This window comes from Myotis myotis, unplaced genomic scaffold (genome assembly GCF_014108235.1).
Source record: "Myotis myotis isolate mMyoMyo1 unplaced genomic scaffold, mMyoMyo1.p scaffold_m19_p_27, whole genome shotgun sequence".
NCBI classification, from domain to species: Eukaryota; Metazoa; Chordata; class Mammalia; order Chiroptera; family Vespertilionidae; genus Myotis; species Myotis myotis.
Genome location: NW_023416332.1, coordinates 1,225,355 through 1,252,362, shown reverse-complemented (window position 1 = coordinate 1,252,362; position 27,008 = coordinate 1,225,355). Strand labels below are relative to the sequence as shown.

At 63.3% G+C, this 27,008-nt stretch overlaps 1 protein-coding gene across 1 annotated transcript; it reads left to right on the top strand.

Moving 5' to 3' along the window:
- Positions 1-27,008, top strand: FADS2 (fatty acid desaturase 2). Its single transcript, XM_036295664.1, has 13 exons — positions 1-299; positions 8,369-8,479; positions 9,993-10,190; positions 10,320-10,421; positions 12,936-13,061; positions 19,313-19,373; positions 19,779-19,855; positions 23,648-23,745; positions 23,953-24,049; positions 24,336-24,415; positions 25,294-25,419; positions 25,678-25,766; positions 26,790-27,008. The coding sequence occupies exons 1-12, from the start codon at positions 93-95 to the stop codon at positions 25,727-25,729; spliced, it is 1,335 nt and encodes a 444-aa protein (XP_036151557.1). The 5' UTR covers positions 1-92; the 3' UTR covers positions 25,730-25,766; positions 26,790-27,008.

Sequence of the window (27,008 nt, the reverse complement as noted above, 5' to 3'; positions counted from 1 at the left end):
CAAAAGCCGAAGGCGTGGAGGGCTGGGCCGCACTCTCGGGCAGCCGGCGCCGGGCGGCCACTGTGCGCGGGGCATTCCGATCTGCAGGCACCATGGGGAAGGGGGGGAACCAGGGCGAGGGGGCCCCCGATCGCGAGGCGCCGATGCCCACCTTCAGCTGGGAGGAGATTCAGAAGCACAACCTGCGCACGGACAAGTGGCTCGTCATCGACCGCAAGGTCTACAACATCACCCAGTGGTCCAGCCGGCACCCGGGGGGCCACCGCGTGATCGGGCACTACGCGGGGGAAGACGCCACGGTAAGGGTCTGGGGCCTCCCGCCCCCCTCTCTGCTCAAGGCGGGAGTCGGGGGCCACGGTTCCCAGGGCGCCAGCCCTCCGCTGCTGCACGGAGCTTGGGGCGCCCCGGAGGGAAAGAGAGTGTGTCTATGGCGCTCGCCTCCTGCTCGGAATCTTTGTCCCGCGGGACAGAGGGGCCCCCCCGGCTGTGGGGGGCGGACAGGGACCCCGGGAGGGCGGGGGAGCCCGGAGCGTGCGGATCGTGCGGGATCTACCTGGCGCCCTGGCACCCACGCGGCCGCTTCTTCCGCGGGGTTCGCGGGAACCAGGGACGCCCCAAAGAGGGCGCTCGGGCCCCAGAGCTCTGGCGCCCCGGCGTGGAAGATGGCCGCCCCGGGCGCTGCGGGCAGGAGCCAGGTGTAGGACCCGGGAGCGGGCCTCGCTCTCCGGCCCGACGCGGGGCGGGAAGGAAGGCTCGGCCGGCTCGGTCTGCAGAGCTTCTGCCTGGAGTCTGGTGCGAGGAGAGGCCATGGCTGCCGCGGAGAGGCGGCCGGAGTTCCTGGTCCCGCGCTCAGACTCCCAGGACCCACCTCGCCGGGGATCGGCCTTCTTGGGGGCGAGGGTGGGGACTTGGCAGAAAGGAGAAAGGGCTGGAGTCTGCACAGCCCGGGTGGAGAGGCGTGGGGAGCCGCGTGGACTCAGCAACCCCAGGCGGGCTTGGCAACAGGTCCAGCGGCCTCGAGGTTACTCTGGGGCGTTCAACTCAATGGCCCTCTGTTTCAAATCCCGCCAGGAATGCCCTGCGCCCTCGGCTGGCACAATCCCTACCTCAGGAGCCTCCTTCCTTCTCCGATCGGACTTGCAGGGCATGAAATGTGAAACGTACTCACTGGGCATATAGTTGAATATGTGAAGTGACCACCTGGATAGTCATTCATTCTCTCCCCCCGACCCCCAACATGGGAAGTCTGGGAAGGGACTCGGAGAGAGAGGTTAGGAACCGCTTGGGGTCCGAGGGTTTTGTTTTTAAGCTGTTGGGCAGGTGCTTTGTCCCTTGGGGGCATGGACTGACTGCTGCCTCAGTTTGGGGAGCGGTGTTATGGGCCATGCGAGTTTGGGGAGAGACTGACCAGCAGACAGGCCGCACCCCTGCAGCCCTGGATGCACTGTTAGGTCTCAGAGGCTGAAGGTCAGGGAAGCTCTTTTGGGGACAGTTGGGTTCTCAGTGGGGCATTTCCCCCGCTTCCCCAGAAGAGACTTCAGGACGCAGCACCTCCGCTTCCCGGGAAAGATGGGCCGGCCGGGCCATCGGGCCTCCGGCGGGAGGTAGAACCCTTGGCCTGCCAGGGTAAAAGCTGCTTCACTGTTACAGCTTCCACATCACATCCCCACCTGTTACCTCTCTCACTGAGCCGGGGGTCAGCCCTGCACGCAACGCTGATTGCTTATTGCCGTCAGGGTTAAAAACCGGCTCAAGCCCTGGTGGGTAACTCAGCCGGTAGCTCTGCTGGTTGGAGTGTCATCCGGATACGCCAAGGTTTTGGGTTTGGTTCCCCGGCCCCTGGGCCTGAACGCGGGACCTGCCATCACTGAGCCCTTCCTCCCTCCCTTCACCTCTGATCTCTCCCCCTCTGGTCCTCTGGCGCTCTGCTCTGCGCAAATATATATATTTGATTTCAGGGAGGAAAGAGAGAGAGAAACATCAATGATGAGAGAGAATCGTGGATCAGCTGCCTCCTACATGCCCCACGCTGGGGATCGAGCCCACAACCCGGGCAAGTGCCCTGACTGGGAATCGAACCGTGACCTTCTGGTTCCCAGGTCGATGCTCAAACACTGAGCCACACACTGGCTGGGCTCTGCCCTTTGCTTTGCTGTGGACAGAGGAACCCTCATCCCTGCCCCAGGGTGTCTGTTCTTTTCTTGGCAGAGTCCAGTGATGGGGAACCTTTTGAGCTCGGCCTGTCAGCATTTTGAAAAACCCTAACTTAACTCTGGTGCTGTGTCACATAGAGAAATTTTTTGATATTTGCAACCATAGTAAAACAAAGAATTATATTTCTGATACTTATTTTACATATTTAAATGCCATTTAACAAAGAAAAATCAACCAAAAAAATGAGTTCGCGTGTCACCTCTGACACGCGTGTCATAGGTTCGCCATCACTGGCCTAGTCCCACCTCTGCAGAACTCTCTCCACTGGGGACTCCTCTCCAACTACAATTCCCTCCTCGCACATTCACTCGGAGTCTCCAAGGCTCAGAGCTGGGCCCGGGCAAAGATGAGACTGAGGAATCCACTTTCCCTCCTTCCTCTCCCGCTGGGGCTGGAATGGGGATTCTCTGCCTCTCATACCAGCTCCCTCCACCCCCCTTGTCCAGCCGGTTCCTGCCCCGTCCCTTCTGAGGACCCAGAGAGGGAGAGAAAGGGTCAGGACTCGTTCTATCTCTTAACCTGCGCCTAGCTGTCCTTGTGAAAAGGCCACAGGTTGATAGTGGGTGGCTTTTGGACCTCCTTTTGACGGGGCGGGGGGTGGGGGTGGGGTCACAGTAGAGGAGAACACCTCGGTGTGAATTCCTAGGCGGACACTTCCCTCCAACTTTCCTCCCGGTCTGTGACGTGGGAAGGTTATCGCGCGAGTGGGCTGTGCGTGAGGTCATTGCTGACTCCTGAGCGCAGGTGGGAAGGATCGTCACTGTGTACATGTTCCCGGCACACACGGAGGGGGGCTCAGGACATAGGAAAAGGGGTGTGAAGAAGGGGTACCTAAGTGTCCCCACTTTTACCGAAGGAAGAGACATTTACTGAAATCGAAATTCTTCCCCTGGTTGTGCCTGGACGGCAGCTCAGCTCCCTCAACTAGGTCCGGGGAGGAGGGAAGACCCCAGGCCCAGCCCAGAGTTCCCGGGCTCTTTAGGCAGATTCGAGAGGTGCCCAGTCCTGTCCCCCCGCTGTGACCCCATCAGCCCCAGGCTGCCAGCGCGGGACCTGCTCCTGGGTAGCCTGCCCTTCCCGCATCAGCAGGGACACTCGCCACGGGCTCTTGGGGCACAGCACTGCCCCCCCAGCCTCCGTGGCTTCTTCCGTGGAGGGGACGCGGACAGGGGCTTCCTGCCCGCCTGCACCTCTCTGCTTGGGGAGGAAGTCAGCATCCCTGCCTCCAGCTGAGGACCAGGTCCCTCCTCAGCTTCTCCCTCTCCTCTCACCACGTGTCCCAGACCCGGTTCCCAGGGCTGCTGGTTCCCAGGGCTGCTGCCCACAGCGCCGTCTGCCAGGAGTTGGCTCCTCCCGCACGTCTGAGTCCCGTGCTCCGTGCCCCGCTCGGTGCCCTGATGTGCGAAGCTGAATTAGAGACCAGCGTCGCTCTGCAGAGGAGGGGGACACCGCCAGAAACAGCATGGCGCGGGGCGCTCAGGGCCCGGAGGGGGGCTGGGGCAGGGGTCATGGCTTCTGGCAGAAGTTGGCCGGCCTTGGAGCGGGTGATGACAGGAGCACAAACTGACGGCCGGGGCGTGTGACACACACGTCTTCCATTTGGGAGTCGGAGCTCTGGGCCTGGCCTCCTGCAGCCTGACCCCCTTCCCCCTGGCATGCCTCCTGGGCAGCCGGGGCGGGGGGCGCGCGGTGGGCGGGGGCTGCCCTGCCCTGTTGGCCTGTCGCTGCTCCTTTTTCCACCTGGCCGGCCTCTTTCTGGGCAGTGTGCGGCCCCTCTCCCTGCCAGCCCGGTTCCCATTCCTGTTCCCAAACCGACTCCGGGTGGTCGCTGTCTTGCCCCGCGCGTCACCTGGTTTGTGCCAGCAGGCACGTCTGCGACGGAGCGGCTGTCGGAAACCTGCACGTGTGTGCGCCACGCTGACACAGAGGGGCCTTCCTCAGGGAGGAGGAAGCGCAGTTTGAGGCCTTTGTACGAACCGCGGAAACCTCTCGTTAGGCACACGCGGATGGGGCCGGGGCGAGGAGCGCGTCTCCCCGTCTCTCCTCATCTCTGAGATGGGGCCTGTCCCAGAGTTTGGCAAAGATCGGTGGCTGTTGGGTGGCTGTTGCGTGAAGCCGGGGTTCGGTGGCTCGCCCTCCACAGCCGCCCGTGAGGAAGGGGGGAGGGGAGGGTCCTGGCGCTCCAGGAGCGGGCGCGTCTGAATACGATTGCAGTGGGAAGGTCTCCTGGGGTTAGGGGTGCACAGTGTGGGGTCCTGGGTCCCCACCTTTGCTCGTGAGCCCTCCTGTGAGGCTCTGGCAGGCCCTGGGGCTGCGGCAGCCAAGGAGGCGGCCTGGCCGTCCTGGCGCAGCGCTTACTGGTGGGAGGCAGTAAGGAAGTGAGCACAGACGTCCCGGACCGACGATGCTTTGACGGGATTCTTGGACTTTCCGACGTTGCGAAAGTGATTGCGTAAGTTTCATGAGATACTCGACGCTTTATTGTCAAATAGGCTTTGTGTTCGGTGGTTTTGCCCAACGGCGGGCGCCCGTGTGTTCTGAGCAGGTGCAGGGCGGGCCGGGCTGAGCTCTGACCGGTGGGCTCGGTGCAGTAAACGCACTTTCTACTTCGGGACGTACCCTAGTGAAAGCCGGGGAGCATCTGTTCAGAATAGAGCCTGTGATTTTTTTAAAAGAATATTTTTATTGATTTCAGAGAGGAAGGGAGAGGGAGGGAGAGAGAGAAACATCAGTGATGAGAGAGAATCATGGACCGGCTGCCTCCTGCACGCCCCCCACTGGGGATCCAGCCTGCAACCCGGGCCTGTGCCCTGACCGGGAATCAAACTGTGACCTCCTGGTTCATAAGTCGATGCTCAACCCCTGAGCCAGGCCAGCGGGGCTAGAGCCTCTGGTCTTGATCGCTGCCCGAGAAGGTAAGCGTGTCTCAGAGAAAGTGTGGGCTGGCAGGTGGCAACTATAGGAAGGCGGCTGGGAAAAGCCTCTCTGAGGTGCAGCCCAAATGGACCGGCCCCGGACACGTGGGTGCAGGACTCCGGGCAGCGGGGAAGAGCCGTGCAAAGGCCCTGGTGTGGGACCGAGCTCGCCGGGCTCAGTGGCAGATCTCCCCAGGCCCGCTCAGAAAACCGCCGCCTCTACCAGGGACCAGGGACCAGGGATGGGAGACAGCCTGCAGCGCTCGGCTTTCGCAGCTGTCGCAGCTGGCAGGCGGCGTCCGGGGTGTGGGAGGCACCCCGGAGGCGGGGGAATCTGGGTTCCATCCTGGCTCTGCCCCGGGGAGCACGGGAGGCCACGGCCTGAGCTCCAGCGTCTTCGTTGTCAACTACGCTCTGGCTCCTGCCAGCCACTGCCCTCCCTTCCCAGGAGGTGAGGCCCCTGAGCTCAGGTCCCCAGCCCAGGCGAGGAAGGGCCTGGAGCCATGGCCGCCCGGACCTGGGGGGGGGGGGGGCTGGGAGCGGGGGGTGGGGGGTTGCCCTTGCGGACAGACCCCTGTGCGGAGTCCTTCCTCTGTGAAAAGTGGAGGCGCTGTTAGTTGCCAGGCGAGGCGGTTCCTGGGGAAGCTGCCTTCAGTGAGGACGTCCTGTTACGTCTCAGAAGCTGTGGTCTGATGTGAGGGCCAGTGAAAGGCTGTGATGGGCCCTGACGGGGAGGCAGCTCTGCTCGCCACGGCACCACCACCATTGCCACCACGGCACCGCCACCAGCGCCACCACGGCACCACCACCAGCGCCGCCACGGCACCACCACCAGCGCCGCCACGGCACCACCAGTGCCCCACCGTACCGGCCAGCGTGGGAAGCAGCGGGGGCCTTTCCCGGGGCCTGGGACCGGCAGCTGGGAGGCCCCCCTTTTGCAGAGGAGGCTGAGGCCTGGCGGGGTGGGGGGGGAGGTTGACGGCTGGTCCAGAGTGGGCACGGCTGGTCTGGACCGGACCGCAGCCTCCTCACCGCCCGCCCGGAGCCCCTGGGAGAGCATCCGGCTACCCTCTGAACATGTGCAGCGTCGGATCTCCGCCGCCTCCCTTTGCCGTTCAGCCAGGGCGAGCACAGACCTTTTTACAAGCTCCGGGCCCGTTTCCCTCTGCACACAGTGCTGCTTTGTGAGTCTGTTCTAGACTCAAATAGAACAAAGACCAGGCAGCAGGACTGGGCGCCAGGGGTGCCGGGGGAAATGGGAGGAGACTGGCAATGACCACGGGGGGACACCAGTGGGTTGGCGAGGGAAAACCAACAAGGTCATGTCTTGTCGGCATTTTCCCCATTTGTCTTAACTTGAAAATTTCTAAACCTACAGAGAAGTTGAAGGAATAAGTGAACAGGAGGTTCGCCGATTTAGCTTTGGTCACGGGGCTTTCTTTCTCCCTCCTGACGCGTGTGCGATTCCTTTTGCCGAGTCCCAGGAGAATAAGTTGTGCCGTGTGCCTCGTCACCGTCTTCTGAGACCTGGGACAGTCTCTAACACACTCACAGTGCCGTTGCCACATTTAAGAAAGTTAATAATCCTTTCATATGATCAGGTATCCCGTCCGTGTTCATATTTTCTCATTCAGCCCAAAAAGTGGCTTCTGTAACTGCTGGGTCCTCCCCTCTCCCCCTGCATTGCAGTTTTTAAAAAATTATTATTATTTTACTAGAGGCCCGGTGCACAAAATTCATGCACGGGGGAGGGGGGAGGGCGCTCCCTCAGCCTGGCCTGTGCCCTCTTGCAGTCCAGGAGCCCTTGGGGGATGTCTGACTGATGGCTTAGGCCCATGGGGAGCGGGCCTAAGCCAGCAGTCCGACATCCTTAGTGCTGCCACAGAGGTGGGAGAGGCTCCCACCACCCCTGCTGTGCTCACCAGCCATGAGACCTGCTTCTGGTTGAGCGGTGCTCCCCCTGTGGGAGGGCACTGACCACTAGGGGGCAGCTCCTGCATTGAGCGTCTGTCCCCTGGTGGTCAGTGCGCATCATAGCAGCCTGTCATTCTGCCATTTGGTCGATTTGCTTATTAGCCTTTTATTATATAGGATTGAGGGAGAGAGAGAAACATCAATTTGTTGTTCCACTTATTGATGCATTTGTTGGTTGCTTCTTATATGTGCCACCTGAGCTGCCCGGCCAGGGCAAGCATTGCAGTTTTTATATCTTTATTATCCCTTTTTGAGTCTCTTTTAATTTAGACATCCACCACCACCACCACCACCACCACCACCCACACAGACACACTGTCTCTCACTTTTTTTCTTGCTGCCTTGATTTCCCCGATCGTTTCTCATGGTGTCACTGGACTTGTTCCTGCCCCGGCAGTGCCGCAGGGCTGGTGCCATGCGGTGACTGTGGCTACCACTGGGACTTCACACTCAGCCCATCCCGTCTGGGGGCACTCGTCTCCACGGCAGACGCTACGTTTGTCGGGAGCCAAGTTATGAAATGGACGTAGCGTGTGGAGAAAACCCTGAAGGAAACGTGCTAGCAGCCGTGGCCACCCATTGGATGGCATTCTCCTTTCCGTTCTGTCCTTTTTCTAAATTTGCTAAAATTATGCAATTATTACTTTATAATGGAGAAAAACATCAAAACGCATAGCACTATGTTAATTGTAAAAGCAACATAGCAGTGTTCGAGAAAGCCTGGGAAGTAATGAAAAGAAAGCCAGCCCTAATGCCACTGCTTCCGTCAAAATCCCTCTCGTGGTTAAGTTATGCCTTTTCAAACGATGAGATAGCTTTTGTCAGCCGTGCGCGTACCGCGTCTGCATTTGCTTCTGGTTTCCCATCGTCTCCTGGCACCTTTCCTCGCCGAGCCGTCTCCACCTTGCTCCTCTCGCTGGTGGTCACATGGGGGGTTGTGGGGACCCAGGCACCCCGCAGAGGAGCCCGAGGCCACGTCCTTCCCCGGCCCTGCCCAGCCCGGTGACCGCTCCCTGCATGTCCCTGGGGGGCCCTGCCCAGGGGGACATCCTTGGCGAGCCCAGCGGCCCCTCGGCCGGGCAGAGGCCCAGGTGGCACCGTGGGGGGAGCCGGGCACTGAGGGATCTGCCCTGGATGGGGCCTGAGGGCGCTTTTGGGGCCAGTTCGTGGGAGGCACACAGGGTTGCTGGTGAGTCCTGCCCTCCTGGGTAAGGGTGCAGGCTGAGGTTGGGGTCCCCACTTACCACTCACCCCTTGTTTACCAGGATGCCTTCCAAGCCTTCCACCGGGACCTTGATTTTGTGCGCAAGTTCTTGAAGCCCCTGCTGATCGGCGAGCTGGCGCCGGAGGAACCCAGCCAGGACCGCGGCAAGAACGTGAGTCAGGCAGACCACGGAAGGAGGGAGGTTTGGGGAGACGGGGACCCCACCCCAGGTGGAGGGTGCTGGTGTGGGGCAGGGAAGCCTTGTGCCAGCCCAGGGGGAGCCACCGCCCAGCCCTTGGGGTGCAGGAGCCCCTCCCCGCCCAGGCTTGCTGCCAGCCTGGCTGACCCCCACGTGGAGGAATTCATTCCCAGCCTCTCGACCTCCGGGCAGTGGGCCTGGGCTGGGCAGAGGGTGGTCCCCTTCTGTCCGTGTGTCCTCCGAGGTCAGCCCCACCTCCCACTGACCTCCATGCCTGCGCCTCCTCTCCTTGAGGCCGATGAGGAGGCTGCCTCACCCTCCGCAGCTGAGCTGGGTCCCATCTGGCAGATCCCACAGGCCCCCTTCCTGACCTGCTGCTCTAGTTCCCGCCCTTCCCCCGTCACTGCTGCCTAAGTGGTCGCCCCAGATACTCTTCCGATTCTTCACTTGCCTCGCAGGCGCCCAGATCTGGCCCACGGCCCCCTGTCTGCCTTTCCCTGGGCGAGTCCCTGTGGACACCTCCGCACCTACTCTCCCTGCCTCCCCTCCTGCCCTGCCCTGCCTCCCAGGATGCCCACACTTCCTCAGAGCCCTCCGGGCTCTGCCTCCATCACCCCTCACCCACCGGTCCCCTCCTGCCTCCCTCCCAGCCCTGGGGGGCAGGGATTGGTCATGTGTCTCCCCCACCTCCACCTCCTCAAGGCCCAGCAGGTACCCAGGACAAGTGGGGGGCAGGGCCAGGCAGACAGAAGATAGAGTGCGCCCTGGTCGCATTCCCGGGTGCCGTTCAGGGGTTTGGAGCCCTCGCACTGTGTTCGCCCAGCACCAGCATCCCCCGCCCCCCGCCGTGGCCGGCACTGCTCTCCCTTCTGTCCCGGCGCCTCGGAGAGCGGACCCATCCAGTGGGTGTCCGTTTGCGTCTGGCTTGACCGCACTGAGCCCAGTGTCTTCAAGGCTCAGCCAGGTTGTAGCACATGAGAAAATGCCCTTCCTTTTTAAAAAACATGTTACTGATTTCAGAGAGGAAGGGAGAGGGGGAGGGAGATAGGAACAGCCGTGAGGAGAGGATCATGGATCGGCCGCCTCCTGCACGCCCCGCACTGGGGATGCATGTGCCCTGACCAGGAATTGAACGGTGACCTCCTGGCTCACAAGTCAACGCTCTGCACTGAGCCGCCCGGCTGGCCCTTCCTTTTTAAGGCTGGAGAACACTCTGTCGTACGGACGGACTCGTTCTGCTCAGCCCTTCCTCTGCCGACGGCGCCTGCTTTGTCTCCGCCTTCTGCCTGTTGGGAGCGCTGCTGCCCTGAGCAGGGTGTGCACGCCCAAGCTTCTGAGTTGACTCCTTTCTCTGCCCCTTGACTGTCGGGGACGGACGCACAGCCCCCAGGGCTGGGCCTGGCCCAGGCAGGCGCGTGGCGAGGGTGTGGCGGCGGCGGCAGGTGCGCTGACGCCTCCCCGCGCCCCCCTCCGCCCCCCTCCGCAGTCCCAGATCACCGAGGACTTCCGCGCCCTGAGGAAGACGGCCGAGAACATGAACCTGTTCAAGAGCAACCACCTGTTCTTCCTCCTCCTGCTGGCCCACATCATCGTCATGGAGAGCCTCGCCTGGTTCACCGTCTTCTACTTCGGCAACGGCTGGATCCCGACCGTCATCACGGCCTTCGTCCTCGCTACCTCGCAGGTGAGGCGTGACCCCCTCCCGTCGCTGGAGCCCCGCCTCCCCCAGCTCTGGAGGACGGGCCCGGCCCCCCCGGAGGCCCGCACGTGCCTGTGCCCCCGCTGGGAAAGCACCCGTGGCCTCTCCCCGCAGGCCCAGGCCGGCTGGCTGCAGCACGACTACGGCCACCTCTCTGTCTACAAGACGTCCATGTGGAACCACCTCGTCCACAAGTTCGTCATCGGCCACTTGAAGGTAAATGCGCGGCCCTGGGCGTGCGGCCCCTCCGTGCGCAATGGGGGGAGCGCCGCTGCTCCAAGACCAGGCCCCAGCTGTGAGGCTCCCCCTCTGTCCCGGGACCAGGCCCCAGCTGTGAGGCTCCCCCCCTGTCCCAGGACCAGGCCCCAGCTGTGAGGCCCCCGCTGTGAGGCCCCCCCCCCTGCCCTCCCGAGCCCGACTCCCTATCTCCTTAGAGCCACAGCCCGCGCTAGTTCTGAAGACAGACCCTCGCCTCTTGGTCTGTGACTCAGCAACTGGACGGTCCTGATCTGAGCAGCCCCTGTGCTGTGGGGCCGGCAGAGAAACCGTTTCTCTTGATGAACCGGAGCCGTGGGAGCCGCTGAGCACAGCAAGTTCTTCCTTCTTCCGGGGAAACGCAAAGCACAGCTTGGCACAGCCTGTCCGCACGCTGTGAAATGTGTCCTCCCTCCCCCCAGGCGCCCTCCTCTCGTTCACCTTCATCTTAATCATGTTGTTACGAGGATTTGAGTCATGTTGTTACGAGGAGTCCTTGGCCATGAGCCGTCGGGCTGCGCCGGGGCAGGAGAGGGGTCTGCAGACACGGGGACAGCACGCGGCACAGCGCGCAGCGACCACGGAGCAGAGCTGTGTGACCCAGGAGGCCGGGCGCTCTCGGTGCCCGACAGACCGGGAGGCGCTCGGCAGCGGCCAGTGTGTAAAACCCCGGCTGCACTTGCCAGGGTCCGTGGGCTGATTTGATAGGTGTTATCGCCTTGGGTTTGGGAATCCGTCCCTGCCAGCTGTCTCCCTGACACACATCCCTCCCGACCCAGCTGCTTCCTAAGGAAGGCTGTGTCCTAGACTCCCACCTCCCCACCCCACACCCTCCCCACCCCACACCCTCCCCCTGCACCCTCCCCATTCCTACACCCTCCCCACCCACACACCCTTCCCACCCCTACACCTTCCCCATCCCTACACCCTCCCAACCCTGCACCCTCCTCAACCGCCCCCACACCTTCCACACCCCCCTCACCCCCCACCTCCTCCACATGGGAAGAGCCACGTGTCAGGGTTAACCCTTCCCACTGTGACCCACAGGCATCGAGCCCTGGGCTCCAGGCTCAGGTCTGGCGGGGGGTCGGCGACCACTGAATTAGTCACTGGTTGTGCAGCAAGCGGGAACCTGTGGTTTTTTCCGGAATTTCAGGGGTGAGGGGAGAGGGCGTGCACAGTGGAGCGCTTTGTCTCGTTTCGTGTGCTTTTCTGGTGGATAAAGCCCTGCTCGGCATTGGAAAGTAGCGTTTCACGCCCGGCCCACGCTGTCCCCACGCACTCAGCAAAGGCGGGCTGTGTCCTCAGACTCCGGGCAGGAGCTGCTGCCCCCCAGTCCCGGGGCCCGGGGGCCCGGAGCACAGCGCCTGGGTCGGGGGAAGACGAGGCCAGGCGGGCCGGCCTCCACGGAGAGCCTGTCTCATGAGACGGGATGCGGGGATGACGGGAGACTGCGGGGCTCGCAGGCTGGAAGAGGGGGGGCCCTGCTGGCTGTGCCCTCCGTGTGGCCTGGGCCGGTGGCGTGGCCTTGCAGCTCGTCCGGGTGCCCAGCCGGAGCGGGCGCAGCTGGCCGGGGATGGCCGTGGCCCTCGGAGGCCACACGGCCGCAGACAAGCCCGAGAAGGCCGCCCGCCCGTTCCTTGGGGTCCGCTGCGGGACCAGGTTCCGGCTGCGGGCGCCCGGCCACTCGCTGTCCTAGCACCAGCCGCGCGGACAGTGCGGGGCCGGGGCCTGCGTGGCCGTGGGTGCCGGCGGGTTCCACGTCCCGTGCCCTGTCCCGCAGCCCGTGCCACCCCCGCGGGCGCGCCTTCCGGAGGGTGCTCCGTGCGAAGACGGTGCTGCAGCCGCACCTCTGCTCCGATCCCTGGGGCTGTCCGGCGTCGCGCTGACGGTGAAGCGCCAACGGCAGGGCCTGGCCGCCCGGCGGCTCCTGGGCCTGGCCGCCCGGGGCCCGCCCGCCTTGCGCAGCCTCGTCTCGGGCCACCGGGGCCAGGACCAGCGCGAGGCTAGTGAGGGAGGCTTCCGCTAGCGTGCAAGGTTTAAGGGAACCCCCAAATACTCCGTAATCGAGATAACGTTTTAATGCAGTCTTTTCTGGAAAAAGCAAAAAAAAAAAAAATAGGCAAAAATAAAATTCACAATGAACAAAATATCAACTTAAAAATTTTTTTAATGTATTGATGAGAGAGAGAGGGAGATCTGTTGTTCCCTTATTTCCGCATTCATTGGTTTTGTACGTGCCCTGTCTGGGGATCGAGCCTGCAACCTTGGCATATGGGGACGACCCTCTGACCACCAGAGCGGCCCCGCCAGGGCTCGAAATATCAACGTTTTTTTAAATAAAGACCAGGACTGGGCTGAGCCGTATTGGAACCTGAGGTGCTAGGTCCCAGGAGCTGGTCGTGAGCAGGGCCCGTCGCCAGCGAGCTCAGCCCTCCCGGCGGACGGCACCCCTCACTCCGCCTCCCCCCACAGGGTGCCTCCGCCAACTGGTGGAACCATCGCCACTTCCAGCATCACGCCAAGCCCAACATCTTCCAGAAGGACCCGGACGTGAACATGCTGCACGTGTTCGTGCTGGGCGAGTGGCAGCCCATTGAGGTAGGGCAGACGGGCGGGGTGTGTGTGTGTGTGTGTGTGTGTGTGTGTACAGAGGGGCGGTGTGGACGGGGGGGGGCAGCGTGGACGTGTGTGTGTGTGGGGGGGGGTTGGAGGGCAGCGTGGACATGTGTGTGTGTGTACAGAGGGGCGGTGTGGACGGGGGGCAGCGTGGACGTGTGTGTGTGTGTGGGGTGGGTCGGAGGGCAGCGTGGACGTGTGTGGGGGGGGGGTGGAGGGCAGCGTGGACGTGTGTGTGTGTGTGTGTGTGTGTGTGTGTGTGTGTACAGAGGGGCGGTGTGGACGGGGGTGGCAGTATGAACATGTGTGTGTGTGGGGGGGAGGGCAGCGTGGACGTGTGTGTGTGTGTGTGTGTGTGTGTGTGTATGGATGGGAGGGCAGTGTGGACAGAGGGTGTGGACAGAGGGGGGTGGTGAACAGGGGGGTAGTGTGGACGGGGCGCAGTGTAGACAGAGGCACAGTGTGGACGGGGGTGTGTGAACAGGGGGGCGGTGTGGGTAGAGGGGTAGTGTGGATGGGGGAGTGTGGACCGAGGGGCAGTGTGGACGGGGGGGCAGCGTGGACGGGGTGCAGTGTAGACGGAGGCGCAGTGTGGACGGGGTGCAGTGTGGACGGGGGTGTGAACAGGGGGGCGGTGTGGGTAGAGGGGTAGTGTGGACGGGGGTGTGTGAACAGGGGGGCGGTGTGGGTAGAGGGGTAGTGTGGACGGGGGGTGTGAACAGGGGGGCGGTGTGGGTAGAGGGGTAGTGTGGATGGGGGGATGTGAACAGGGGGGCGGTGTGGGTAGAGGGGTAGTGTGGACGGGGTGTGTGAACAGGGGGGCGGTGTGGGTAGAGGGGTAGTGTGGACGGGGTGTGTGAACAGGGGGGCGGTGTGGGTAGAGGCGCAGTGTGGACGGGGGGGTGTGAACAGGGGGGCGGTGTGGACAGAGGGGTAGTGTGGATGGGGGGATGTGAACAGGGGGGCGGTGTGGGTAGAGGGGTAGTGTGGACGGGGGGGTGTGAACAGGGGGGCGGTGTGGACAGAGGGGTAGTGTGGATGGGGGATGTGGACCGAGGGGCGGAGTCGAGGGGGGTGGTGTGGACGGGGAGTGTTTGGCCTGAGTGGGGATGGGGAGGCATTCTGTCAGGGAATATTCAGCCAGACCTGCTGTTGGAGGGGACCGTCTCCTGGGTGCCCTGAATTCTCGCCGCTGGAGCCCTGTGGAAGGGCTTCGTGCACAGTGGACACGCTCCCTGTCTCAGTGGGTGTTGGTTAGCTGCCCCCCCACCCCCCACCCGCCGGGGAAGAGCATTTCCGGGCTCGTTCCCCGGGGAGGGGCCCTGCCCTCCGTGTGCAGGAAGACACATTCCAGGGCTCGAGCTCAGGGAAGGCTGGTGTGCGAGTCCCAGGCCTGGACGCGGGAGGGCCGGGCGGGGTCTGGCCACCTGCTCCACCAGCGGGAGGGGCGGTCCAGGGGCACACGGGGGGCGGAGGGGAGGCCCAGACCTGACAGCTCGCCCTTTCCTTCCCCTCTGTCTCGCGGCCTCATTTGAATATCAGTGCATTTTTTATTATAAATATAGGACATGCCCATTATAAGCATTTAGATGGCACAAAAGCATACAAAATGGAAAACTGAGTCTCCTGTTGTCTCCACCACCCCCTTTGCCCCAAATGCCATGTGCCTGGGTGACCCGTGACCACATGCCGTGTGTCCGCTCTGTGTGAACACGCACACCTGCTTTTCAGAAGCAAAGATTGAGACGGAGGCTCTGTCTGCAGCTCACACCTCACCCGGCGGCCTCCCCCGGGGGCCCCAGCCCGGCGGCCTCCTCCGGGGGTCCCAGCCCGGTGGTCCCGCCGGGGCTGGCCAGGGCGCTGCCCCGTTCCTCCTCCGTGATGTCCCCGCTGTGTTATAACTATGCTATAATTTCCTTTTCACAAAACACCCCGATTTCTTTAAGCAATGTCCTCATTTAACGCATTTTTTAAGGAAGCGGAGCCCCTCTGTGCCGGCCTGTGTTATGGTTCAGTTCCCCCCAAAAAAGAAATGGACCCACGTGTGATGGGGGAACCACTGCTGATGCCTGATAGCGTGTCCTATGCCACCCCCACCCCCACCCCCTTATCTCCCCGCACCATAAACCAGCCAGCCGGGCCAGGCCTCAAAGGGCCGCCCGCAGGCAGGGGTGTCAGCAGGCGCCTTCCTGCCTTTCGGTCTTTATGTTATGACTTCCGGGAGGGTTGTTGTGGGTTATGTAGCAAGTCCCCCCTCCCCCCAGGTCCTTTCGTTTCTTTTATGGGTAGACGGTTCCTCAGACTCACTACTTTCAGGGTTTATAGTTTCACTTCTGGAAGTTTCACCTCTGCCCAGTGGGTTTGGGCTGAGTTGGTGTCCTACTTGCACCTCTCCCCGGCTCCCGCAGTGGGTGGCACTTCTCGGCCCGTCCCTGCGGCACAGGGGGCGCTCCTGAGCCCCGGTGCCGGGCCGGGCTGCCTGTCCTTGCGAGGACCCCGTCTGGGTGACTTGGCACCTAGTAACTCACTGGAGTGGCCGCCTTCCCTCTTCTAGAAAGAATCTACACCTTTGGCCCTCGCTGGTGTGGCTCAGTGGATAGAGCGTCAGCCTATGGACTGAGGGGTCCTGGGTTCGATTCCGGTCAAGGGCACACGCCCAGGTTGTGGGCTCGATCCCCAGTGGGGGCGTGCAGGAGGCAGCCGATCCATGATTCTCTCTCATCATTGATGTTTCTAGCTCTCTCTTCTTCTCCCTTCCTCTCTGAGGTCAATAAAAATATTTATTTTATTTTTTTTAAAGAGAGAAAGTAGTGAAAATTTAGCCCCTTCCTTGCTCATGGCTCCACACTGTTGATTTTGCTTTGGGTTTATGACCTCCCTGAGCTTCCAGAACACGATGAAACATCCTGGTTTGGGGCCAGGTCTTCAAGGCCATTGTCGGGGGCACTGAGTGTTTCTGCCTCTCTGCCCAGACCCTGCCTCTCCACCCGCCTGGGACGCCCCCCGCCCCCACTGACCCGCGCTTCCTGGGCCGGGCAGCCCCGGGTGAGCAGGCGAGCGGCCAGTCCTCCCTGGGAATGACCGGGGCCCTCCTGGCGGGGGCCGTAGGCTGGGTTTGGGGTCTTGCTGATCTGCGTATGCCCGGGCATGGGGGGGCGGGGGGTGGCTGTTGCTCATTCTCTCTGTGGGAGGTTGCAGGTTCCCAGAGGCTGGTGCTGGACTTTGCGGCAGCTCCCCTCCCCCACCCGGGGACAGACAAGGAGGGCCTTGTCCTTCCTCAGACATTTTGTTCCAACGCTAAAAAGTCCCCTGTACACGCCCCTGGCATCCAAGCCCACAGTCCAAGCCCGGCCTTGTGGTCCGCGGAGGGGCTGAGCGCAGGAGGGCCAGCGGCCGGGCAAAGGGCGGTGGAACTCCGGGAAGCCAGGCCACCTGTGGGCGGTGCTCCCCTCCCCGGGCCCCGGGCCCGAGTCCCCGGTCAGCCTCCGCCTGGGAACGCGGCAGAGAGAGCCTTGTGTGTCACCATCTCCTTCCTGGGGTCTGGACACGGGGGAACACACATTGCCTCCCTGGGTGAAAGCTCTCTCTGTCCCCCCCTGTGTCCCCGCTCCGACGGCCCCACCACCCCAAGCCCTCTCCCTGTGGGGTGAGGGCTGTCCTGGAGGAGAGGAGGTGTGGGGGCCCAGTGGGGAGGGGGGTGTGTCCACCGAGCCAGTCCAGGGCCGATCCTGAGCTGAGTGCTGCATGCAGGTCATCACTTCAGCCTTACTTAACCCTGAGGCGGGAGCGCTCAACAAACCCATTTTATAGATGGAACAACTGAGGCCGAGAGATGGAGTAACTCGCTCAAGGTTACAGCTAGAGAAAGGAGCGCCGCCATCCAAACCCCTGCGTCTGCTCTAAGCCAGGGCTCTGGGTCCTGTGGGGCCTTGTCTGGACCACCACCTAGTGGTCGTTAAGGGAAATGTGTTTGTTGGATCCCTCCAGCTTCCGTGTGTGTGTGTGTGTGTGTGTGTGTGTGTGTGTGTGTGTGTGTGTGTTTAATGTATTTTTATTGATTTCACAGAGGAAGGGAGAGGGAGCGAGCGAGAGAGAAACATCACTGATGAGAGAGAATCCCTGATCGGCTGCCTCCTGCACGCCCCCCACTGGGGACTGAGCCCCTTGTGTGGCCTGTAGGCCTCGCAGACCCCTGGCAGCTGCATTTTCCCTCCCTGAATGGCCACTCGGGGTTCCCCTCCCCCCCCAAGCGCTGGCCCCTCCACCCACCTCTGAGACCTCCCTGGCTGGGGCCCCTCTAAGGCCAGCCTCAGCCCTGCCCTTAGTGACCGTCTTGGAGCAAATGGACACACTCTCTGGGTGTGAGGGGGCCCCTGCCGGAGGCCGCACGGAGCCGAGGGGTTGGCGCTGTGACACAGCCTGGCGCCAGGAGGCGAGGCCTGGGACGGGGGGGGGGCTCTGTTCCCGGGGCCCTCCGTGCAGGAGCCCACAGACCCCTGTGGTTTTGATAATCACTGTGCTCTGTCCTCACCTGGGGAGCCGGGGGCGTGGCCTGGACGGCCCCCGCGCCTCTACCCGGTGCTTTGATTTCCCGCAGCAAGTGGGAATGGACACACTGGAGGCGGCGGCTCTGGCCCTCGGAGCCAGGGAAGGGCTGCCCAGGAGCAGTGTCCCCGGGGCCAGCACCTGGCACATCGGTGTGAGAGCGAGACGTCGACGGGCTGCCCCCTGCACGGCCCCTACCAGGGGTCCAGCCTGCGGCCCAGGCATGTGTCTGACTGGGAATTGAACCAGCGACTTCTTTTTTTTTTTTTTTTTTGAATTCTCACCCGAGGATATTTTTCCATTGATTTTTAGGGAGAATGGAAGAGAGAGGGAAAGACAGAGAGAAACATGGATGTGAGAGAGACACATCGACTGGTTGCCCCCTGCATGAGCCCAATCAGGGCCTGGGCCAGGGAGGTGCCTGCAACCAAAGTAAGTGCCCTTGATCGGAATCGAACCCAGGTCCACAGGCCGAAGCTCTATCCACGGAGCCAGACTGGCCAGGGCCGAATCAGCAACCGTTTGGCGCACGGGACTGAGCCACACCGACCAGGGCTCCTTGGCTTTTATTTTTTAATATATTTTTATTGATTGCAGAGAGGAAGGGAGAGGGGGAGCGAGAGAAACATCCGTGATGAGAGAGAAGCATGCAGCAGCTGCCTCCTGCACGCCCCACACTGGGGACTGAGCCCGCAACCCGGGCCTGTGCCCTGACCGGGAATCCAACTGTGACCTCCTGGTCCTAGGTCGACCTTCAGCCACCGAGCCACGCTGGCCAGACTCCTTGGTTTGTTTTTAACAACCAGAGATATGGACGCCAAATGGGACTCAGGGGCTGAGCGACCTGGGCGGGGTCTCGCCCTGGCCTGGCTCCCCCCACAGGCCCCAGCATGACGAGCAAAGCAGGTGCCCTCTGCATGCAGCATCTGCGGTCTCAGCCTCCACGCAGCAGCGGGGGCTGGTCCCCGGGGGCCCGAGCTTTGGGATTAAAGGGCACCTGAGGTGCCGTGGCTCTCCCACTGGCTGGCGCTCAGAGGGGCCCCATGGGGAGGGCGCTGGGCCCGGGAGCAGGGCTTGGCCTTGACGTTGCGGGAGGCTCCGAGAGCAGATGCTCCCAGCCGGGGACGGGAAACCCCAGGCCCTCCCCTGGTCCTTGCAGCTGCTCACCTGGGCTCGGGGAGCTCCCCAGGGGGCCCGGCAGCTTTCCTCACTCCCAAGGGGTGCAGACAGCCCAGGGCTCCCTCTGGGGCTGTGCCTGTGTGAGCTGCTGGGCTGTGCATTCACCCAACAACAGTTACTCAGTGCCTGCCCGTGGGCGCCGAGTCAGCGTTCTCAGTGCCGGTCCCGCTGGGCCCTGTGGCCTTGGGCAGGGCCCTGACCTTAGCCTTCGCTTCAGCAGTGCCGGCTCCGGGCTCCCGGCTGGCGAGGAGCGGGGGCTGAGGCTGCGCAGGGGACGCACTGAGCCGGCTGCGGACGTGCTGGCGCGGTTAGCCCGGGGCCAGCCCGAGGGCCGGAGGGGGCAGATTGACAGGCGAAGGACAGAGGCCCCCTGGACAGGAGGGACAGTGGTGGCTGCAGAGCAGGTGGGGAGGAGGGCACAGGAGGCTGGGCGCCCGGGTGCAGGGGCCGGCACTCACGGTCGCTCTCCTCTGTCTCTCTCTCTGTCTCTCCTCTGTCTCTCTCCTCAGTACGGCAAGAAGAAGCTGAAATACCTGCCCTACAACCACCAGCACGAGTACTTCTTCCTGAGTGAGTGCGGGGCGCTGTAGCCTCACCCCTCACCCCTGACCCTGACCCCTCACCCCTGACCCCTCGCCCCTCACCCTCTGTTCTTCTCCCACCGACACCCTCGCAGACTCAGAAAGTGACGCTAACCCTGTTAGGAAAGGGGCCCACGGCAGCCACCCCTGCAGAGCCCTCCTGGGCCTCCTGGGCCTTCAGACAGACGGCCCCAAGGCCAGCAGGGCCCTTGCTCCGTGATCCCGGGGGCGGGGGGGGAGGGGGACTGTCTGCTCCCGGCCGCCTCTGCGTGAGCTGCAGGCCTGTGTGCTGGCCGCGGCCCCTCCTGCTCTTCCAGCCGGGATGGGGGCTGGACGGGACGGGGGCCGGGGGGACAGGACGCCCCTGAGCACCTCTGCACCGCTCTCCCCGCAGTTGGACCGCCGCTGCTCATCCCCATGTACTTCCAGTACCAGATCATCAGGACCATGATCGTCCGCAAAGACTGGGTGGTGAGCCGAAGGGCGCCGTGGGCCGGGGCGTGCGGAGGGGGTCTGGGCGGTGGACCCCGGGGCTGCGCTGTGCCCTCCTGCCTCTGGTGGGGGCGGGCAGGGGGGAGCGGCCCAGACATTTCCTTTTGGGGCAGCTGCCTTATTACTCAGGATGGACCTGCTCTGGGGCTGGCAGGCCCTGCACCCGCCCCGCAGGGCCCCACGCACAGGGGAGCCCCTGGGAGCCAGTGCCTTGCAGAGCCCTCAGAAAGTTCCTGAAGGCAATGAGGCCAGAGCCTCAGGCGGCCCGCCACCCTGGCTCTGCGCCAGCAGGGCCTCCTGTGTCCACGCGTGTCCCCGAGACCCACGGGCGGGTCCCACGTTGGTCAGGGAGAGCCGGGCGCCGGCTGGGGTGGAGGCAGGTGTGCGAGTGGCCGAGGCTGCACGTGGAAGCGCCACAGGCCGAGTGGCAGGTCTGTGAGCAGCGGAACCGTATGGGCTCACGTCCCCGGCCAGTGATGGCGAACCTTTCGAGCTCGGCGTGTCAGCATTTTGGAAAACCCTAACTTAACTCTGGTGCCACATAGAGAAATTTTTTGATCTTTGCAACCATAGTAAAACAAAGACTTATATTTTTGATATTTATTTCATATATTTAAATGCCATTTAACAAAGAAAAATCAACCAAAAAAATGAGTTTGCGTGTCGCCTCTGACACGCGTGTCATAGGTTCGCCATCACCGTCCTAGGCGGTGAGGAAGGGGCTGGTCGGGCCGGTGCCACCTTCTCCGCGCGCCTCCTCACTTGGTCTGCCCCGTGCGTGGGTCTGCATCTGTGCCCCGCGTCCCCTCCGAAGGGCGCCATCCATGGGGCCTCAGGGCCTCCCACCAGCCTGGCTTTGTGCAGCGTGTGGGCATGATTCCTCCCGAGAGGACAGCGTGCCCACGTGGCGTGACCTGGACGGAGCGGGCAGCTGGGTGGCGCGGGTTCCAGTGGGTCAGGGACAGGGCCCCGCTCTCCACAGTCACTGGCGTGGGTACTGCTGGGCTCTCTTATTAAATTTTTTTTTTTTAACTCGGTTTCATAAATGAAAATAGACTCTGAGAGTTTGGGACTTCCCCGAAGTGACACCAAGGGGTGGGGGGGGCTCTAGAACCCAGGCCTTCACCGCCACGGCCGAGGCCTCCCCACACTCGCGCCACCAGCCTCTGGAGTGACGGGGCCTGTGTCCGGATCGCATCTGAAGGGCCGCGAAGCACTTGGTCTTGCATCCTCTCATGGGAAGTACAGGTCGGCGTGGCTGCTGATTCTTGTTTCTTTTGTGTGTTTGTTTTTTTGTTTTTTGTAATATTTTTTTATTGATTTCAGAGAGGGAGGGAGAGGGAGTGAGAGAGAGAAACATCAATGGGGAGAGAGAACCATGGATCTGCTGCCTCCCGTACGTCCCCTACTGGGGATCGAGGCGCAACCCGGGCACGTGCTCTGACCGGGAATCCAACCGTGACCTCCGGGTTCAACCATGGCGCCCCGCAGGCCTGCCCGTGGCTGCTGATTCTGCTAAGAGACCCGGACTGGCCCCCGGCGACGGCTGGTGGCTGGGGAGGAGGCGTGACTCTGCCCGTGCTGGTAGAACGTGCCCCACTCACCTCCAAGTTTCGCTCTTTCCCCCAAAGTTTCGTTAATACTGACGGTCTTCTAGAACAGTCCGGGTCTGACGCCTACGTTGTGTCATTGAACCCTGTTTGCCCGCAAGGCCGGAAGGGGCTGGAGCAGGGGTCCTCAAACTTTTTAAACAGGGGGCCAGCTCACTGTCCCTCAGGCCGTTGGAGGGCCGGACTATAGTTTAAAAAAACAACTATGAACAAATTCCTGTGCACACTGCACATATCTTATTTTGAAGTAAAAAAACAACAAAACGGGAACAAATACAGTATTTGTATTTGCATGTGGCCCGCGGGCCGTAGTTTGAGGACCCCTGGGCTGGAGGATGGAAGTTCTGGATCCGTTAAGTGATGGGAACTTGAACCCAGGCCCGCGCCTACGTGACCGCCGTCTGCCCCAGGTTCGCTGGGCCCGGCGGCCTCGTGCCAAGCAGGAGTGTGAGCCGCGGCGCGGGGCGGTGTGATGCTGCTGGGCATTTTAATCTGCTCTCAGGCAGGTGATAGGAATATTTAATCTCTTTTTTTTAAAACTGTTCGTTCCCCAAGGAACAAAGCAATGAAATAGGGGCAGCAGGAAAGGCGATCTGACGGCGCACCTGAGCAGGCTCAGAGGGCAGGCCCGGGAACCCGATAGGCCCTCGGCCTTTGCAGGGCCTGCCCTCGCCCTGCCCTGCCAGGAAATGGGGTGCATCCGGGCCGGAGGGCTGGGCCTCCCCACCGCTCCCGACTTGGTGCCTGAGACTCACGGGGCCCAGGCTCAGGCCCCCGTCCTGGTGGAGGCTGCTTCTAAACACCAGGGAGGCCCCGGGACCCAGGTCTCGGTCCCCCGGGACCACCAGTCCCCTCCATGGGGTGTTGAAGGGACCTCTCTAGCCTGTCCTTGGAGGCCCGGGCTCCGAATGACCTTTGCCCCCAGCACCCCACTTAGCCTCTGACACAGAGAAGGCACTCGCTGGATGTGGTGGAGCTGACCTGAGCTCCGCTGCCTTGCAGGGTGAGCTGCTGAGCAGATGAGGGAAGCAGCTGCCGCTGGGTGGACGCGGCCTGGACACAGCACGTCCCGGCCTGGCGCACGTGGGCCTGGAGATGGGCCGCGGGCACGTGGGCCGGAGATGGGCCGTGGGCACGTGGGCCGGAGATGGGCTGCGGGCCAGGCCAGGGCAGGGGCAGGTGTGGGAAGGGCTCGTGTGTCCTCCCCAGAGGCTGGATCTGGCCCGTGGCCCCCGGTGGGGAGCGAGGCCTCAACGCGCTGAGCATGGCGGTGCGTGATCCGGGTTGCGGGGCGGAAGCGCTCTGGGTGGCAGCGTGGTGCCGGGGGCCGGCCGAGTGTCAGAGCTCAGATGCGGCCACGCTCACTACACACGTTCACGCCACGCGGAGCCCCCGTGGGAGCTCTCCCCGGCCTGCAGGCGGGGGCACCGAGGCACAGCTGAGGGAGCACCCACAGCCACACGAAGCGGGCGGTGGCGCTGGAATGAGCACCCCTGGGGAGGACAGTGATGGGGGACCGGCTGCCGCGCCCGCATTCCTGGCTGAGGAAACAGTCCTGCAAAGGCCCCGAGGTGGCTGAGAAGGCGCCTGCTCCCTCCTGACACTGTGGGCTCCTCTGGGCGGGGGGAGGGTGGCAGAGAGATGGGTGCTCGGTGTTAGGAAGGCCACTGTTCGCCGTGCTGGTGGTGCAGGTGGGTGCACAGGAGGCCGAGTGCCCGCCTGCGAGGCCTTGAGGCGGGGCGGCCATGACTCTGTCTCCCCCCCCCCCGCCCCCCCCCCCCATGTGCGGGGTGAGCTGGAGGAAGGGGTCCCAGGTGGATGAGTCCGGACAGGACCCCAGCCCAGGGCTGTTCGTGTGGGGGTGCACGGTCGACTCCCCGGTGCACAAAAGGGCTGCTGACCTCCGGCCCCTCCCTGTGGACGCCCCTCACTCGTCCCCTGGTCCCCACCCTCTTTCTTTCCCTGAGAGCAGGGCACACAGCTCCCTTCCTGCTGCAGAGACTCCCAGCGTTTCCCTGGAAATGAGCGGGTCTGCGCTGGGTGGGGCCGCCGCCCACCTTCCGAGACACCTGGGCGCCTTTGCCCGGGCGCGTGTGCCTGCCTGGGCTCGGACGCAGTGCCGGGGCCGGGCCCTCCCGGCTCATCGTGCTTCTCCCGGCAGGACTTGGCCTGGGCCGTCAGCTACTACGCCCGCTTCTTCGCCACCTACATCCCTTTCTACGGCGTCCTGGGAGCCATCCTCTTCCTCAACTTCATCAGGTGCCTGGCTTTCCGGCTCCTCCCCGGCCCACACTGGGGCTGGCGGTTGCTTTGAAGAGGGGGACGCCTGGGCTGCATGTCCTGGCACCTCAGCTCACCCCCTCCGCCCGCCTGGGCGGCCTGGGGTGGGGGAGGAGCTGTTCCCCCCCGTGGCCAGGCCGGGAGAGCAGGCGCTGAGCGACACCCCCTCTCCCCCCGCCACCCCAGGTTCCTGGAGAGCCACTGGTTTGTGTGGGTCACGCAGATGAATCACATCGTCATGGAGATTGACCGAGAGCCCTACCGGGACTGGTTCAGCAGCCAGGTGGGGTCACAGGGCCCTTCGTCCAGGGCCGGGGCTGCCCGGCGGACCCAGGGCTGTGCTGGCTCCCGGGGCTGCCACTGTCCTTCCGCTGCTGGGCACGGGGCTAAGCGGGGAAGGTGGTGGGCTGCTCGGGAGGGACCAGCAGGGACTCGGCGCGAAGAGGGCTCCGGGCAGAGCGGTGTGACATGGAGGGGCGGCCCTGAGACCTGGGTGAGGCTGGGCCTTGTGGGAAGGAGATGAGGCGCCTCATTCTTCACCCCCGGCCCCCCCGGCCCTCCCCGCACAGCTGGCAGCCACCTGCAACGTGGAGCAGTCCTTCTTCAACGACTGGTTCAGCGGGCACCTCAACTTCCAGATTGAGCACCAGTGAGCGCGGGCAGGCGGGGCCGGGGCCACAGACCGTGGGAGGGAGCGGCCACCAGCCCCATCTGGGCAGAGGGCAGTGTTTGGGGGCTCCCTCTCTCCCCCACTTGGGGAGATCCCCCACCTCCACAGCCAGCCGTGCTGAGGCCGGGAGGGGTGCCCTGTGGCCTCCGTCATCAGGACAGCCACCCCGTGTGGCTGGAGCTTCGCAGTCACAGAGAGCTCACACCTGTGCCTCCCCTGGTCCGTGAGCCCCACGGGACAGGCAGGGCGATCCTCCCACTTTATTGACAGGGAAACTGAGGCCCAGTGAGGTTAGGCAGCTTGCCCGGAACTGAGATGCCAGGGGCTTCCCCGCAAAGGCCCCCATCCCTGCTGCCCCTCATCCTTGTCTGCCGTCATGTCCTTTTCCTCTCACCCCTCCAGTTCATTCTTTTCCTTTTTATTTTTTTACTTTTAAAATACATTTTTATTGATTTCAATTTTTAAAAAAATAGATTTTTATTGATTTGAGAGAGTAAGGGAGAGAGAGAGAGAGACATCAATGAAGAGAAAGAAACATCGATCGGCTGCCTCCCGCATGCCCCCTGTGGGGACTGAGCCCACCGCCAGGGCACGCGCCCTGCCTGGGAACGGGACCGTGACCTCCTGGTTCATAGGTCGACGCTCAGCCCCTGAGCCACACCGGCCGGGCCACTGACTTCCTTTTCGGAAAAGCTTGGTGTCTGTCCCTAGCCTTCACATTACCTTCCAGTCCCCAGAGCACACACACAGCCGCCCACAAGCAGCCCCACCCGCGTGCCGGCCGCCCCGGTGGGCGCGGGGAGAGCTGCAGACGGGCCTCCCTGGGCCCTGCCCGCTCACCCGCGCCCCTCCCCCAGCCTCTTCCCCACGATGCCCCGGCACAACTTCCACAAGGTGGCTCCGCTGGTGAGGTCGCTGTGCGCCAAGCACGGCATTGAGTACCAGGAGAAGCCGCTGCTGCGGGCCTTGCAGGACATCGTCCGGTGAGGGGGCGTGGGTGCCGGGGGGGGGCACCCAGGGGGGAGACCCTGCACCCACAGAGGAGAGGGGCCGAGCGGGCTTCTCTCTGGCTGGCTGGGGGCCTTCCCTTTCTTCCTCGGGGCCCCGGGGAGCCCTGCGCTTCAGCCCCTGCTGACAGCTGAGAGGAGGCACCTGCACCCCCAGCGAGGCCGCCCCCGCCCCCCCTCTCCCTCGGGCTGCCCTCCTCTCCTGGCCCCTGACTGCCCCCCCTTTCTCCCCAGGTCCCTGAAGAAGTCTGGGGAGCTGTGGCTGGACGCCTACCTCCACAAATGACACCACAGCCCTCGGGCGCCGTGGGAGGGGGGAGCAGGTGGGGTGACGGCCAAAGGGCGGGTGGGGTTTTGTTCTGAGGGGTGTCCCTGGGGCCGGGGTACATGCCGGTCACAGACCCCATTTTTGGTCTTGCTCCTGGTTTCCTCTCCTCTTTCCCTTCACTGCGCCCTCGGCACCCTCCATCGGGCCGTCCTCAGTCAGTCCCCGGGAGCAGAGAGGTGGCCCCAGGCCTGTTCCCCGCCCCGCCCCCCCCCCCCCCCCCCCCCCCGACACACACACATCTGCTGCCCAGAGGCCCAGCTGCCCAGACCCTGCAGCCTGGCCTCAGCCCGCCCTCCCTCCTGCCTGGGAGATGGCTCCCTGACCCTGTGGCTGGGCTCCTCCCTCTGGGGCCCACAGTCTGCCTTTTTTAGGGAGAGGCTGGCTCTGACCAGGCTGGGGCACTTCCGTCCGGTGTCCCCTCCCTCCCTCCCCCCTTCCATCCTCCTCCCTCCTCCAGAGCCTGTGACCTGGGCCCAGGGGGCAGCCACGCAGAGTTCAGGGGCCTGTAGGCTCAGCCTCTCCCCCACCCCGTCCGGATGTTTGTCCTAGTTGGGCCGCCTTAGATTCTGGAGCCTTCGAACCCTCCCCAAGGGCTCTGTCTTCCGCTGGCTCGCATCTTCTGCTGGTTTAACCTTTGCTGCAGGATGCATTCCGACGGGGTGGCCCTGGGGCTGTTGTGGTGACAATCTACCCCTGGCCACCTGCCCCTGGCCAGTGGGCTGAGCCAGGCTCACTCCCCGAGGCCACGGTGGCAGGACTGTCACTGTTGGGAGCCACCACTGGGGGGTGGGGGGGTGGGCAGTGGGGCAGAGGAGGAGGGAACCCAGGAGGTGATAGGAGGTGGCCAGAGGAGCTGGGGGGTTGGGAGGGCCTGATGAGGGCCGCGTGGACGTGCGAGTGGGAGGAGTTTGGGGCTGGAGGCCAGGAGCTGACGATGGAGAGTGAGGGAGGGGAGCCCGCCCCCTGGGGGACCCAGAGTCGCTGCCTTTGGAAACCTAACCCACTAACCAATTTTTAGCTGCGGGGCAGGGACAAGCCCAGCGTGGGAGCCACGGCCAGCCCCAGCCCGGAGGGACCAGTATCCGGTGCGACAGGCCCCCCGGTTGCCGTGGCAACATGGCCGGAGGAGCTGCTGTCCCTCCGAGGCCGATGGATCCGTAGGGAACTGGTCTTAGTTTTTATCCTGTTGCTCCCCCGCCCTACACTTTTTGGAAATAAAGAGGTAATTTTATTCTCA

Coding starts and splice junctions, on each gene's coding strand:
- FADS2 (XM_036295664.1), top strand. CDS start 93: ATGGGGAAGGGGGGGAACCAGGGCGAGGGGGCCCCCGATCGCGAGGCG. Junction 8,480..9,992: donor GCCAGGACCGCGGCAAGAAC/GTGAGTCAGGCA, acceptor CCCCCTCCGCAG/TCCCAGATCACCGAGGACTT. Junction 10,191..10,319: donor TCGTCCTCGCTACCTCGCAG/GTGAGGCGTGAC, acceptor CTCTCCCCGCAG/GCCCAGGCCGGCTGGCTGCA.